Source organism: Antechinus flavipes, chromosome 1 (assembly GCF_016432865.1).
Source record: "Antechinus flavipes isolate AdamAnt ecotype Samford, QLD, Australia chromosome 1, AdamAnt_v2, whole genome shotgun sequence".
Taxonomy (NCBI): Eukaryota; Metazoa; Chordata; class Mammalia; order Dasyuromorphia; family Dasyuridae; genus Antechinus; species Antechinus flavipes.
The window spans coordinates 505624556-505641969 of NC_067398.1; the positions used below are offsets into that span (position 1 = coordinate 505624556).

Here is a 17414-nt window from a genome sequence, read left to right on the forward strand (position 1 = left end):
AATAACTATTACCTCCAAGATTCAATATCTGAAAGTTGTCTATTTGATCTTTAAAGCCCTCCACTCCCTTTTGCTTTCTAACTTTCCAGACTTCTAATATGATATTTGCAATTCCCCCACAACATTCCATTTCCAAGATATTTGGTTTCCCCTCTTCGGATGTCTTTAAGCAAAGATAACACTTTATCAACAAGAATGTAGAAAGAATTCTTTTTCAAGGATAGGTTTGATCACAGACTATTGGACCAGCCACTAAGTTCCCTCTCAGTGATAAAATTCTCTGATTCTGAGTAGAATAACAAATGATATATATGTATATATATATATATGGGGAGTAATATGGAAGTTCTCATTAAAAATTGTAAAGACAATCACACTTTTGTCCCAAAAGTTAATTATAGGGAATATAATCTGAAACTGTCCTATCAAGATCAACAAAACACTATCCAGAGTGTTAGAGGAGTGTTTTTTGCAATTACAAAGAGGGAAAAAGAAGCAACTTAAATGCCCAACAAAGGAAGTGGATTAAATAAATTGCAGTATCTTGATGTTATAGAATACAAAATATATTTTTTTTCAAAGCATGAGGGATATATATATATATACATTTGAATATCTATATAATTTTAAAGTAAAAAAAATCATAATCTGAAGAAGCAACAACCTTAACAAGAAAGATAAATTAGAATAAATGGACAAAAATAGAATCCTGTTGGAGCTAACACAGTAAATGACTAAAAAGTTAGGACTTTAAATGCTTTGAAATTCATTTCTTTAGAGATAAATATTTGCAAAACACTACTGATTTCTCCATTTTTGACTTTCAAACAATACTAGTGATAGTTTATAGCTTCTTATCAGCCACTGTCCTGATAATGTTAGATGCAAGATAGCTTAGTGGCAGGAGGTTAGAAGTGGGTGGGGGTCCATCTGATTCTGCCACTAGCTCTCCATGTGATGGTTGGACAAATCTTTGCCTTTCATAGACTCATAGATTTAGTGTGTGAGCAGCAGAGCCAAGATTTGAGGCCATGACCTCTGGATGCCAAAGAAAGCATTCTTTCCACAGAACAAAAATGCCTCCCCATCTGTAAAATAAGAAAGCCACTAGATTCAGGGAGTTCTAAAATCTATAAGAAGTCAGAGGCATTCCTTATCGTTGGCCCTGTGAGATAAATTGGTGATCTAGACACTTTTAAAAAATGTTGTTTGCACTTAAGCCTACCAAATTAAATATTAACTTACTGGTTGTAAAACAGCATAATCTAAAAACAACAATTATATAGGGTTTCTTACCTTAGCTAATAGTTGTCCTTGAGTTGGTAAGCTTTTAACGGATGAAGAGAATCCAAAGCATGCTTTATACTAGGGGTCCTTCAAGGGAGGTCATAATTTGAGCTTCTTAGCAGGAATGGGGGGAGGTAAGTCCATGAAGGAAATACTCTAAGCCTCTATTCTGGGTTCCAGGAAGAGGCTACTCTATATATAGAAGTAATCTATTCTATAGAGATTACCTCCACAAAAGGCACAGGATTAGGTTAAAAACTTTTGATACTAATATTCTCATGATTTTTAAATTATTGAGGCAGGGTATATGTGTTTTCCACGATTTTAATTGGCAAAGTTGCACGTGCCAAATTGAAGCTTCAGAACATCTACCCAATTTCTCAGGAGGTCTTTAGTTTGCACAGCTGTGTTCCCAAAGCTAATCATTTGCTTATTTTAATTTGAATCAACAATTTTCCCCAGACCTAATTTCCTTACCTTAACTGAAAGGGTAAAGAGCAGAACAAAGTAAATCAGTGCTGCATGAGTTTTTGTATATTTCCAAGAGCCTTTTTATAGGTACACAGAGTCAATCATAATGTATGTGGGTACTATAGAACACTTAAGTATGCAGCTGTCAGAGAATGCTGTGCACAACTACTTATCCTGATGACTCTGGAAAAGGAAGTGAGACTTTGCACAGCCCACCTTCACTTAAATCCAACTCACTTGTCTATCATAGCATCACCTTCCTAATGTCATGGTCCTTTTCAAGAATGGGCAACAACAACAACTACTACTGCTGCTCATATAAATTTTGTACTATTTAATTTTATACTAATTTATTTTATTCATAATTTGTGGAATTAAACAAGAATTTCCATAACAGAATAATAAAAATAATTGCACATGAAACTGAGTATTATATACAACTTGCTATTCCATTTACCTGCAAAATAAATTATGTGTAGATATAATTTATATATAATAATTTTTTTTGTCCTCCCCTTCCCATACCCTAGAGATGACTATTAATTACTAATAAGAAACATCCAATAACAAGATATTCAATATATAAAGGCACTTCTAAATGTAAATGGTATACTGTAATACTTAATTTGACCTGCTGATTTTAATAATAAGATTTAGACTAACAAAGGACCCTGGACTCTAGTACAACCCTTCATTTCATAGATGAGAAGATGAGAACACTTGAGTCACAGAGAAAATGATTTGTCCAAATTCAAACAAGTAACAATGCTGGAATATGAACTCAATTCTTCTTACTCTAGATTCATTGTTCTTCCCTATGTCAAGAGGCTTCCGGTTAAATAATTTCCTCTCAGACATATATTTAGAGTTGGCCTTCACCTATCAGTATCCTGCCTCTCCCCTGCACTGAGAAGGATATTAACCACTCTCATTTATACCTTTGTTAATAACAGATCAAGGTTTGGCATGACTACCCAGAGCAGAAATAATCACCTTCTTCCTGATAATTAGGCAGCAACATGGCACAGTAGATAGAATATCTGACTTAACTGTGTTTTCCTGGGTAAGTCACTTACCCCTGTTTGCCTCAGTTTCCTCATCTGTAAAATGAGCAGGAGAAGGAAATGACAAACCATTCTGCTATCTTTGCCAAGAAAACCCAAAATGGGATCACAAAGAGTCAAACATGATTGAAAATTGACTGAAAAACAGCAACAATTTACGAAATTGAACAAGATTACTTCTATGGTACTTCTAACCTCCTAGATAAATGATCCTATGCTCTCAGAAACCTATGCCCTACCATGTTAGCTATGCATCCCATTTCCATGCCTCGATCTAAGATCTCAAGGATTTCAAAGCTTAACACCACATCTTTAAGATATAAAGAAAAGTTCTCTTAAAAATCTATACTGCATTTTGAACTTCTGAAGAAGAGTATCTAATCACTGTGAAATTTGGATATATCTTCAATTAATCTACTTAGTTATATCATTTGCAATGTAAAAGGTACTGGGAAAGAGAAAAAGTTTAGATTCCCATCTTGGCCTTCCTTTCAAAGTATTTACAATCCTAGAAGTACCACAGTCAAAATGCAACTCTATTTCAGTAAGGATGTATCAATTTAACATGGCACATAATCCTATTTCAGTTTTGCCTCCAAAGAAAACTATATTGGCATAAATCATTAGCTTATTCACAAATTTAAAAGCCAATTGAAGACACAAGAGGACATAATATTACAGGGATTTGAGAATTGTAATTGAAGTTTTCACTAAGTGGTTATCAAAGAGGCATATTTTTTTCCTGACAAAGGGGGAGGGGAAGAGAGAAAGAGCAACAGTTTTGCAAAGTTCTTGCAAAACAAATGACAGTGCTAGAGGGGATTCTGAACTGTATCCTGTGTTCTTCAAAGAAGTGTTTCTCCAGAAATTAAGACATCTCCAGGCTTCTTTCCAACCCAAGGGAAAAAGAAAACATACTTACTGAGTTTAATAACAAGTTTTTTTATTTAATTCAGTATGTGAAAATATCTTTTGTTTTAATACTTAGAGTTATATGATTAAAACAGAACAAAGCATATAATACACAAAACAAATTGTGATACAAATCAGCAATCAATGAATTACTTGATGTTTGTCGATTTCATTATAATTGTTGTTTTTGCTGTCTACTGTCCAACTCTGTGAGATCTGGTTTAGGGTTTTCTTGGCAAAGATACTGAGTGGAAAAAAAAGATACTGGACTGGTTTACCATATTCTTTTCTAATTTGTTTTACAGATGAGGAAACTGAGGCAAACGGGGTGAAGTGATTTGCCCAGGGTCACACAGAGAGCAAGAGTCACAGGCCAGATTTGAACTCATAACGATGAATACTCCTGATAGTAAGCCCAATTCTCTGTCCATTGTGCCACATAACTGCTGCTAATAAAAACTTTTTAAATAATTGATTGTCACATGTGGATGTATTCTGACAAAAGTGGATTTCTTTGACAAAGAGAAGATCTAACTCAAGTTTCAATTGATCAATGATGGACAAAAGCAGCTACACCCAAAGAAAGAACACTGGGAAATGAATGTAAACTGTTTGCATTTTTATTTTTCTTCCCGAGTTATTTCTACCTTCTGAATCCAATTCTCCCTGTGCAACAAGAGAGCTGTTCAGTTCTGCACACATATATTGTATCTAGCAGATATACTGTAACCTATTTAACATGTATAGGACTGCTTGCCTTCTGGGGGAGGGGGTGGAGGGACGGAGGGATAAAGTCGGAACAGAAGTGAGTGCAAGGGATAATGTTGTAAAGAAATTTTTTTCAAAATAAAAAATAAAAAAGAGATAAACATGAAAGACAAATCAAAAAAGAAGATAAAATAACATAATTGTCTGTTAAATATGATTCCAGAGATACAAAGAGATATAAAACAAAACTCCTGACTTCTTAGAATATATAATCTAGTTGGACAGATAAAAGAAAAACAAAAGGAAAAGGAAAAACAAGCATTTTGTAATCATTCATAAAATGAAAAGATTGACCTAGATTGCTTCCAATTATGTTGTTTTAAAATTCTATAATTGATACAAAGTGAATTCTTAATAAAGATAACGTGTTCAGATCAGTATACACTGTGTAAACAGGTAAAGACAGATCAGTATGTATTGGACTAGTTAGATGAAATTTCATAATGGAAGTACAATGTTAGAGAATTATTGAAGGAATTATTCTTCAAGAAACAATAATACTGTGAAGTAATTACTTCCCAAAACAAATCTTGAAAATAAGCAAGACTGTAAATTCACTATTATTCAGTGTTAATATTGAACAATTCTCCTATTCTACATATTTCTACCATACTTTATTTACCATAAAATGAAACCGCTAAAAGAGCACACTATTGTACTAGTCCTATACTTATAGCCAATTTTTATGACTAAAAATGGCTTACAATCCTTCCAGTAAGTATTGTAGGGGGGAAGAACTGTATTGAAGTGGATTATTATTGATGGACCACACATTCCTTTAAGACAGATATAATTATTTACATGAAATTGTCTTAGCAGAGTTGGGAGACCAAATTCTAAATATTTTGAAATGATAGCCAAAATGCTCATAATGAAGCTTAACATTTAAAAAAAAAACAACTTCTTAAGGTTGAAGGGGAGGGAGCTCAGCTAAATCTTTTAGGCTGGCTTCAATTATGTCCACTTGTTCATACTTGCTAAGTATGTAAACACTGAGTAATTCAAAATGTACAATTTTGACTGTTTTTGCATTTTATAGCCCTAACAGTTGTTCATTTCACAAAAACTTGAAAAATAAAGCATTTTTTTTTTCTTCAGGAGAAGGAAGATCTTTTTAAGTTTCTCTGCCTGAAGGCAGAAAAACTACAAAAAGAGAGGTTTCTGGGAAAACTAAAAACAATGAAGAAAAAGAAAAAAATTGGAAATCATAAAATAGCTTCTCTAACTTATTTTTGAAGGTCAAGAATTAGACATAATATTCTGCACTTCCAAATAATTATTTAAATATCACAAGCTAAAGTCTTTTTTCTAATTTTTTTTTCATTTTCCCAACCAAATTCAACAGTACTTAAAACTGGTCAAGGAAATTATTATATTAAAGAAAAAACTGAATAAAATATTTGACAAATGCAATTTGTTATATTCATATTTATATATTTACTTCAATTACGTCCTAACACATTCTCAGAGATTCTACCAAATCCCTTTAATGAGCTCATTTGTAATTAGAAGCAACTCTTTTCATGCAACTGATGGCTTAATGTCCTTAAAGTATGCTTCAAGTTAAACTTTTTCAATTGCTTTCTTTTATTTTAACTTAGGAAATAAACTCTCCCTATATAGAGAATGTAGATATAAACTTTTAGCTATACTTTGGATACTCACATTTTGAACTAGGCGTCCAAATTGAAAAGGCTTTACAATCCATATACTGCAAAACTTTGCAGACAAGCAACTCTTGTCCCAAGGTTCACATGGAACAAAGAACCTTCTATGATTACGCTCCCATAACAAAGTGCTACTTCCTAATTAAACCTACATAGAATACAAAGCATAAATTCAAACTGCAGCTTTGTTTTCAATAACACTGGAAATAATTACAATTTTACAGAAAATACTTTATCTTCTAAAATACCAGTACTAACTGATTCACACCTCTAACTACAGGCAATAAAGTTCTGAGCCAGATTTAACATTTTAGAAAGCTGAGACAAAACACTGATTCAATTTTCAGTTTGGACATATATTGGACAGCACCCAATTCTTCTAACTATAACAAAAGCACCAAGAAAAGCTATGGATGAGCTTTATAAGAAAGTATCCAGTTTGGAGACAACCTTGACAACAACAATACAAAAAATGAAGATGAGGAATTAAATGAGTGAATATGTATAACATTATATCAGTAACAGATAAGAACTATCTGTCATCTCTATTAAAAAATCGCAAATGGCGGGCAGAGGAGAATGATATGAGATCATGAGTTCTGGATGTGAGTAAGCCAAGAAATACTCATTTTCTAGGGAATGCTCAAAATAAAGCCACCTGTCAAGTGGTGATTGGTAGAAACCAATTAAAAACTAATGGCTAGTATTCAAGCAATAACCTACATATGAGGAGATTGGAAAATTTTTAAAGGAAAGAAAGAATATAAAAACCTAGACCCATCCATCAGTAATAGGTGATAGCTCTTTGTCAAAATCTGTGGAAATTTTGATAAGGCTTCTCTAAAGATCATGTTTAACATTTCTTTCAATAGGTCTTGGGATCCAAAAAGGTGCCTGGGGATAGTTTACAGGTCATGTACTCTCTCCACCCCTATTGAAAGAGTAAGGGAAGGAAGGAGAAAGAGAGAGACAGACAGAGACAGACAGAGATGGACAGAGATAGAAACATAGAAAGAAACACAGAGACAGACAGACAGACAGAGAGATGATTAGAAAAAAGGGTAAAAGGGAGAAGGGAATAAAAAACAAGAAATGAGTATGAAAAATATCCTTTCATTCTGAGACAAAGGAGGCCAGCAGGCCATAATATGTTAGAGGGAAAGCCCGGTGGGGGGAAGGGGAGGGGTGACAATGAATATTTCTTAAAATGAAAAAAAAGGGCTGAGATCATTTATTAAATAGTAAATATGATTTCTGGGTGGAAGTGGGGTAGACAACCAAAGAAATAAATACAATAGCCAGTCAATTAACTATAATTCTACCCTATTCCTTCAAGCTTATCCCAATTTATGAATATAAAATTCCTAGAGAAAACTCGTCTCTATTGTTAAATGTCTAAGAAGTCTAGCTTGCAGGCTCATAGACTTATTGATAAAAACCTCTCAGATCATTTAGTTCAATCTTCTAATGTTAAAAGACAAAGAAATTGAGATTTAGAAAGGTAGCATTCATTTAATACAGGTAGCAATTGTTAGAGGTAGAATTTAAAACCCAAGCTTTCCACTCCTGATTCAGTGTTCTTACCAATATATTGCACTGCTTTCTCTTTTATCTCTCATTCTCCCATTTACAATTCATCTCTAATGTGATTAAATTAAGTTTGTATTATATACCCTCTTCAAGAGCTATTGCCATGATAGAAGTATTTTAGGGAATAAATTTAAGATACCCAAAAGAAGTACTATAGCTAATAAATAAAAGAAATTTCCTGAAAGTACAAGACAATATAAACTCTTTCTCAGCAGTGTTCATTTAAAATTTATCACCAATAGCCAGCAAGGTTAAGAATCAGGATTTGTAACTCCAGGGAAAAAAATTCTGATACACCCACAATGTTATTTTGTCTCTAGACCACCCACAATGTTATTTTCCTCTTTGTTCAAAATGACCCATAAATAATTAAGTCATAGCCTCAGTTCTTAAAAGTACATAACTTCTAGTTAACACTCAATGTATTGAATAAATATTTATGCAATTTCATAAGCCAAATAGTCAGAATCAATTCGGAAAAGTCTATGATTTGTTGTTTGTCCTACCAAACAACGTCTTGAAGAAGAAAAAAAAGAAAAATATATATATATATATATATATATTATATATATACACACTGTATCTCTTTTTTCAAATATTCCTGATATCAGGAATAACCAAAGGACAGAATTGTCCCTAAACTTTATATAACCCATAATTGATCATCTGTAGACAATCAGATAATGCAGTCATTATTAGTGTCACTGCCTGTTAATTACAAATAACACAAAATATGCAAAAACGTGAGTTTTAAACCAACATCAAAACACTGAATTAAAATGAATTAAATTATTGTTGCCAACCAAGTTCTAACTGCATAAATAGTAAGCATTTAAATGTCCACCTGTATACAATGCACTGTCCTAGGTGCTGAAAGTTTTAAATGATGGTAGTTCTTGTCCTTAAAGAGATTACTATAATAAGGAATGGAGATGTCAAAGAAGACAAAATATATCACGAGAAGCATTCAAATTGTAAAAGATAATACTATGTGAGCCAAGAAGAAGGTAAGCATAATGGCTAAAATGATGTTAGACTTAGAGTCATAGAAGACCAAATTCAAATCCTGACTCAGCATTCTAGATCTATGATTCTACCATTATTGAGAAGGAAGGAGAAATGTCAAGAGTGGTTATATATATGTAAATGTTTACTTTTTAAATTTTTAATTAAACTATTTTTTGTTATTTCTGACAAGTCTAAAAATCAGATTTTTTTCTGGATTTCTCAGACTAAGTCAAAATCTAAAAGAAAAAAATTCTCTCTTACAAATGACACAAAGCAATGAAAAATTTAATATCTAAATAAATTGTTTTCAAATATAAAATGTTTTAAAACTTATTAGGAGAAATTATATTTAAAATACTTAATTGTTTACCTAGACCAATTTACATAATGTCAAATAATTGAAGGATGAAACTGATTATACTACTTATTTACACCTTTGAAAAATAAAATAAATGAGAGCATCATGGAAAAGAAAAATCTGTTGGAGAAGCATTCTTTCAGGCCCTCTGTGTGAGATAAGAATAAATCCCAGGGTAAAGAAGGATAAATTTTCTCTCCTTCTAAAAAGGGTTTGAAAATACTGAGCTCAGAGATTTATTATTAAGAACAAGTGATATTTTGAGTACATAATTCTCTGAGAATCCAAATTTGTGAACAGATCTTTGTAGTTAAAACACTTTGTTACATTATTCAAAGTAATTATTAGAGATCAAAGGAATTTCATTCATGGACATACACAACAGACTATTATTTGTCTTCTACTTAAGTCTCTATGCATGTATAAGCCACTCTTTATTCAAAGAATCCCAAACATTCTCCATTAAAATCATTATAGTTTTCAAAGATACTTTTTTTTTTGTTTTTGTGATAAAGATGCTCATTTTAATCCCATGGGGAGGTTTTAACTCTCTGAAGAACCATTTTGGTTTGTTCAATGGATTTAAATGTATTTAAAAATATGATATTTTGAGTAATTGTTTTAAAATATATAAAATCTGTGGGTCCAGATGGTTAAGGTGGATGGGTATTCTAATTCTTTTTCTAAAAAAATTAAATTAGTTTGAGAATGCCATCTGTAGCTCCTCTTACTCTCACTTCCCATCTGATTCCATCTTTTTTTCCTACTTTAAAGGATTATCAAGATCTGTGGTTTGATTATGTGGCCAGAGGACCTAATTTTAAATCCCAGCTCTGCCACTATTGTGACTTTAGACAAGCCACTTAATCTCTATGTGGCTTGGTTTTCTCACTTATAAAGTAATGGGAGTTGAATTAGATTATCTAAGGTTCCTTACATTCTCAGTTGTATGCTTCATGCTACTCTCCATAATCTACATCTTTGGGGATAAAATAGATTAAGGGCATGAGATCCTGATGGTCTTTGACATGGTCTCTATTCTGGTCTGACATGGTCTCTGTCCTTATATGACTAATATTCTAGTAATGAATTCTAACACAAACATAATTATTTTTAAATTATAGTCATAATTTCATTAAGAAGATGTAGTATTATGTTAGATACAGTAAAGAACAGGAAAGCTAGGACTACATCATTATCATCATTATTGATAACCATTAATATATATTTTAAAGTTTGCAAAGATCTGTATAAAGATCTCACTTAATCTTCCCAATCCTGGAATGTAGGTCCTACTATTACTTCACTTTATAGATGAAGAAAGTGGGGCAGACATAGTGTAAGTGATTTGCTCAGTATCCAACACTAATAAAGATATAAGCTGAGATTTGAGCTTGGTTGTTCCTGACTCCAGGTCCAACACTCTATCCACTGTGTGCTTAGTACAAGAAATATTAGGGATGGTTTCATATAGGATGTAGATTCTGAGTTGGATTTTAAAAGTTAGATGGAATAGGTGAAGAAACCTAAGGGACGGTATGAACAAAGACAAAGAAGTGGAAAAATATATAACATAAAGTGTGCTATATGACTACTGCTATAGAAGCAAAATTTAGAGCTAAAAGATATTTTATGGATTATCTAGTTCAGCAATGTCAAACTTGTGGATCAACTCCCTGATGAATTCAAAGCCAGATTAAAATGTAACTGGAAAATGTTTAACAAAATTAAAATGCAATATAATATGGATACTGTTAATTTGTGGTTTTCTAAATCAATAGAAAAGATTCTTAGGTTTAACACTACTGAGTCCAACCCCCCATATTACAGATAGAGAAACTGAGGCAAAGAATTCTTTGCCAAAGATTAAGTGGCTTAAAATGTTTGTGGCAGCCCTGTTTGTAGTGGCTAGAAGCTGGAAAATGAATGAATGCCCATTACTTGGAGAATGGTTGAGAAAATTGTGGTATATGAACATCATGGAATATTATTGTTCTGTAAGGAATGACCAGTGGGATGAATACAGAGAGAACTAGCAAGACTTACATGAACTGATGCTAAGTGAAATGAGCAGAACCAGAAGATCATTATATACCTCAACAACGATACTGTTTGAGGATGTATTCTGATGGAAGTGGATCTCTTCGATAAAGAGAGCTAATTCAGTTTCAGTTGATCAAGGATGGACAGAAGTAGCTACATCCAAAGAAAGAACACTGGGAAATGAATATAAACTGCTTGCATTTTTGTTTTTCTTCCCGGGTTATTTATACCTTCTGAATCCAATTCTCCCTGTGCAACAAGAAAACTGTTCAGTTCTGCACACATATATTGTATTTAGGATATACTGTAACCTGTTTAACATGTAAAGGACTGCTTGCCATCTCGGGGAAGGGGTGGAGGGAGGGAGGGGAAAAATTGGAACAGAAGTGAGTGCAAGGGATAATGCTGTAAAAAATTATCCTAGCATGGGTTCTGTCAATAAAAAGTTATTAAAAAAAAACAAAGATTAAGTGGCTTGTCCAAAGTTACAAAGGTAAAAAGTTGTAAAGGGCCAAGTATACTTGAAACAAGGATTCTTACAAGGTATTAACTCAATGGAATTGATGAGATAGATAATGGTTCTTAGTGATATAATGATATTCTTACAACAAGGTGTTAACTTAGTAGAACTGATGAGATAATGGTTTTCTAGTGATATAATAATGTAATCAAGCACTCTGATTGGCATATGCACAATATACTTTAATGATATAATTGTAATAGGGTATTTAAACTGGGGACAAAGTCAGAGTCGGAGAGAGAATGGTTGAGACGGCAGACTGGCAGACTGCTGGAGGAGACTAGGTCAGACTGAGATTGAGTCTGACTATGACAGAAAGCTAGCCCAAATATTACACATAGTAACAGAATCTAAATTTGAACCAAAGTCTCTTTAATCCAACACTTTTAAACAAATGGTTCTTCTAAGAATCTCAAAGCATACAATCTTTATTCTTCCTCAAAAAAAGTTATATGAAAATGTAGAAAAATAAGAGATTAGAAATTGTGATTATTTTTATATATTAGGTGGATACTGGCAAAGCAATGGTATTAAATATAAAAATAAGACAAAGCAAATAGTTTTCCTTCAAAGGCAATAGAAAAAAGAGAGATCTGAGAAAGAGGTATATTCTTTAAGGTCTTTTGTTTTACTTACCTGTCTTAAGTCTAGAGTGATTGTCACCCAGTGGAATTCTCTCCCATTCTGAATACTTGGACTCTGCCACCAATTGTTAGTACCATCTATGGCATTTGAGATTGGATGACGTTCTGTTTTAAAAAAAATAAAGTATTCATGCGGCTATTCAATTCTTCATAAAAATTTCTCTCACAATGACAACTTTTAAAAAATGGTGGTCTACATTCTAGAGAATAATTTGGAACTATTCCCAAAGAGTTATCACTGTGCATATTTAAAGAGATATTAAAGGAAGGGAAGGGATCCACAGGTGCAAAAATGTTTATGACAGCTCTTTTTTGTAGTGACAAGAAACTGGAAACTGAGTGGATGCCCATCAATTGGAGAATGGCTGAATAAACTGTGGTATATGAATGTTATGGAATATTATTGTTCTGTAAGAAACGATCAGCAGGATGATTTCAGAGAGGCCTGAACTGATGCTAAGTGAATTGAGCAGAACCAAGAGATCATTGTATATGTCAACAAGAAGACTATACGATGATCAATTCTGATGGATGATCAATTTTGATGGATGTGGCTCTCTTCAACAATGAAATGATTCAGACTACTTCCAATGATCTGATAAAAAGAGCCATGAGTGTGATTTACAACATAGCATTTTCACTCTTTTTGTTGTTGTTTCCTTGTATTTTGTGTTCTTTCCCATTTTTTCCTGTTTGATTTGATTTTTTTTTGTGCAGCAAGATAACTGTATAAATATGTATGCATTAATTGGAGTTAATAAATATTTCTACCATTTTCACATATATATTGGATTACTTGTCATCTAGAGGAGGGGGAAAATTGGAACACAAGGTTTTGTAAGGGTTAATGTTGAATAATAAAGTTCTAAAAATAAAAAAGCTTTAATTAAAAAATGATGGTCTAGTCTAAAGTGAACAACACAGTACTGGTAAAAATTAACATTAGAGAAAGTGAAAACAATAATTAAGTTAGGAATTCACTATGTAAAAATAAACATCAGAATATTTCACACTGATTAGAAGTCACACACTTGCCTTTTGGACTAGCACTGTTATTGTCACAAATTCTGCACTGTGCATTTTTGATTGGTCGTCCTGGCACATGTTCTACAAGTTTGCAGAACATCTCTGGGCCCTTTTCACCACAGGTAGCATTGGTATTGATGTGAGCATTGCTGGCAAGATTCAAGATGGCAGGAAATAAACCTGAAAGTCAAGAGGGATGTGATTACTAAGATATGGCATTTGAAACCAACAGGACAAGATTGTCTCTTTTCTCTTTCTGGATCAATCAAAATTATATTTTATCTGTTTCAGATGACCCAAAGTATATCTCCATTTTTAAAATTCAAATAGCCTAATCTTTAACAAAATATTCATTCTGTGTTCATGTTTCCCCTAATTTTTCTCATCATGAACTATGGATATTCCTTCTCCCACTTCCTCTCTCTGTGAATCTGTCTCTCTCTTTCTCTGACTCTGTGTCTGTTTCTCTCTGTCTCTCTTTCTCTCTTTTCCCCTCATTCTCTCAATATATGATGCCTGAATAGAACTAGATTTAGAGTAAAAAAATTCAGAATAAAATAATCAGGATGCAAAATATTATTAAACTCAATGTTAAACATTTGTTTTCTATAGCACCTTTGTTAAAATTTGATTTTTATCATTAATCAACTCTGAATAATATAATTCTGACTCTTTGGAAAACAAAGTTCAATCTTCTCTACTATTTAGAGAATAGTAACTCCTGTTTTGTTTTGTTTTGTTTTGTTTTAGTAAAACAGAATGTAACTTGGAAGATGACATTCAGATCTAAAAAACAATTGAGCATATGATAAAGAGATTTTCCATCTGGATGTGGTTGAAATGTACTTTTAATTTAGTTGCTTAGTTTTCCTTTAATTAGAAATAAATCCCTGCAAAAGATCTAGGAAAGAATGGATAGTATTATATTTCACAGAGAAGAAACTGGGGAAGAAAAAGATCTAACATTTAAACCATACCAATAATTTTAAATGTTTCTAATAAAACAAAATTTACAACATTAAAACACAAATTCAATAACAAAAGAAATTAAACTTCTTGATTTTTAAAATTTTAAATGTTTAAAATCTATTATATTTTTATTATCACATTATATAATATTATTAATTAATCATTTAACATTTTCAACCTCACAAAATTCTTACTTCAAAAATTTCCCATTAAACTAGCTAAGATTTTACTATAACATATTGGATCACATCATATTTTATAACATCACATAACACAGCATCATAAACTGTGATATACATATCTCTAGTTTACATGCTTAGGAAATTCAGTTATTCATTCAACAAGCATTTATTTATTAAAAGGTCTAGACAAATCCCTTTCTAAAACAAATCTCTTATTAATTATACACTTTAAATCAAAATAAGAAAAGGAAAAAAAAAAGATTTACAAATACACAGCAGTCAACATAAAACTCCAAATTTCCATTGCAGATTGTTTTAAAAAACCCCAAAAACTATGTAATAAATACTACTTATTGTTTTCAAAGTTACCCAGCTTTTGTGCTTCCTTTTAAGTTTTTCTTTGCTCTCTGCTGTGCACTTTTTTCTTCCTCCTCTTTAAAAAAGTTTTTTTTTTTCCCCTAGTACTAAAAATCTAAAAAATGCTTTCCTCATAATCTAAGGAAAACCATACAAGATTTATTATCTTGACTTTATATATAAGGAAGCAGTCAGTGGCTTTCTTAAGATCACATCAGAATTAAACAGCAGAGGCAGGATGGAATTCAGTTTCTTGAATGACAATATCTATTGCTGTTTACTGTTCTACTCAAAACATGTTAAGATACCCCAGTATAGCAAATGCTTACTAAACATTGACTGAATTGAATTCAATTTATTGAATGAGCTATAAATTAGTACTATACTCAGAAATCTTGGTTACTTTTTTTCTTCCAAAACATGAAGCAAAGATCAGTTCGACTGCATCATATGATGACTTATGACTACCAATTTTCACTGCACCTTAGTTGGAATCCTGGACTTGTCATTTATTGCCTGTGTAATACTTCTGTAATATACAAACTCTTTGTGACCCAGTTTCCCCACATGTAAAGTCAGATTAAGGTCCCTTCCAGCTCTATGATTCTATAAAATGTGAAAGCACAAAATGATCTAAAGTTGTTGAGACGATTGAACTTAAGGCTTGATATGTACAGAAGTGCTCAATTTGGAACCAGGAATACTTGTTTTTAATCTGTCTCCCTGAAACATTTACTAGCTGTATGGTCATTTAACTGCAAGTCATTTAATTTCTCTACGACTCAGAAAACAAGAGGCCATAAATGTGTTGTAATCTATATTTATGAAAAGGATTTCCATACCAACTAAATCACAGGTTCATGATCATTTCCCAATTCTATGATTTTAATTTAGTTCCACTACACAAGAATTTTCAAATCAAATTTCTTTTAAAAGATGACATTTTTATTTTAAAATGAAGAATAACAATTTAGTAAATGTGATTTTTTGAAGTCATATAAATCATTGAATGCTCTAATAACAATTCCCTAAAACTTGATCATTTTAAATGTTATTTTTCACCATATTCTTTCTAGTATTACCAAACTTTTTTGAAGATTCTTATCCTGTGACCTAATAAAGTCAAAAAAGCATAGCTTCTGTGATTATTATTTCCTTTGTCAGTGAGGTGTACAGCCTACTAAATTGCACCAACCTGAAGCCTGACAATTTTCTACCAACTTTGTTTTATAAAAATAAAAAGACTACCCTAGATAGTTAAGAATTTTGAGATTTAACTCGCTAACATAGATTTCTATAAAACATTTACATTTGTAGCATAATCAATTATGTTTTACTATGAGATTATTTAAGTTTGGGATAATAATAATATCTAGCATTTAAAGAACACTAAGATTTGCAAAGTGCTTTACAAATATTATTTCATTTAATTCTTAAAACAATCCAGGGAAGTCGGTGCCTTTGTTATCTCCATTACACAGATAAAAAAATTGAGGCAGAGGTGAAGTATCTTAGGCTCAGTCCCAAAGCTGCACAGTATTTGAGCATCAGTTTCACTTATCCATTAATTTAATGATTGCTACATAATCCTTCCTATTGGAACTGTTTTGAATCTAAGATTGAGGTCTTAGTGTCATTTAAAAAGTTTTAATGGCAACATTTTCTAAAAAGTTAAAATGTACTTTATTTTGAGTATAGCAATATAGATCTTAAAATTTGTAGTTTGGGGATGAGGCTGCTGGGTGCATGAAATTAGGGATGAAAACCACTGTGGTATTCAGTAGTAACAAGGCTAAGTAATAAACAATCCCCTGAGGCAGAAGGGAAACCAAGCAATTTGAGTAATTGAATTCATTCTGAATTACTGTATCAACAAAAAAGAACTTTACTGATTAACTTGCAAATGTTCCCAGCTTACTTTATTCTCAAACTTCAGAGAACAGTCACCTAGAAAAATTCTGAGCAGGCTAGAAATATATATTCTCACAGAGGCCAAGTAGTCTGTTCCAAAATTCTGAGGGAGTTTAAAAGGTTTACTTACAGGTGTTGCCTATTAATTTCCAAATTCCTTCAGAATATAGGAATGACACATTTGTTGATGTTGAGATATCCAACTGCTTGTGACCCAATTATGGGATTTTCTTGGCAAAATGATTTGCCATTTCTTTCTCTAGTGGATTAAGATAAATAGAGGTTAAATGTCTTGCCCAAGGTCAGTCACAGTGCTAGTCAGTGTCTGAGGTTATATTTAAACTCAACTCTTCTTGATTCCAGACCCAGCATTCTATTTACTGAGCCATACATTTACTCTCCAAAGGAAGTAGTTTAGTCATGATAATCTAATATCAGATTTCTCATGGAATCCAAAAATTATAGGTTTAGAGCTAGAAAAAAACCTGAGAGGCCATATAATCCAAATCTTTCATTTTATAGATGAAGAAACTGAAGGTCTCAGAGGCTTACTGATTTACCCAGTTACTGCCCAAAGTAATAAATGACAGAAAATTAGATTTAAATCTGGATTCTTCAATACCAAACTCAATTTTCT

The 17414-nt window shown here is 32.2% G+C and overlaps 1 protein-coding gene across 1 annotated transcript in view; it reads right to left on the minus strand.

Moving 5' to 3' along the window:
- Positions 1–17414, minus strand: part of LAMA1 (laminin subunit alpha 1) — a 183702-nt gene that overhangs the window by 131504 nt on the left and 34784 nt on the right. Inside the window, exons 2-3 of the mRNA XM_051970426.1 lie at positions 13368–13538; positions 12325–12437 (exon numbers count right to left, since the gene is read on the minus strand). Of these exons, the coding sequence (XP_051826386.1) occupies positions 12325–12437; positions 13368–13538 (284 nt within the window). The remainder of the gene's footprint in view (positions 1–12324; positions 12438–13367; positions 13539–17414) is intronic.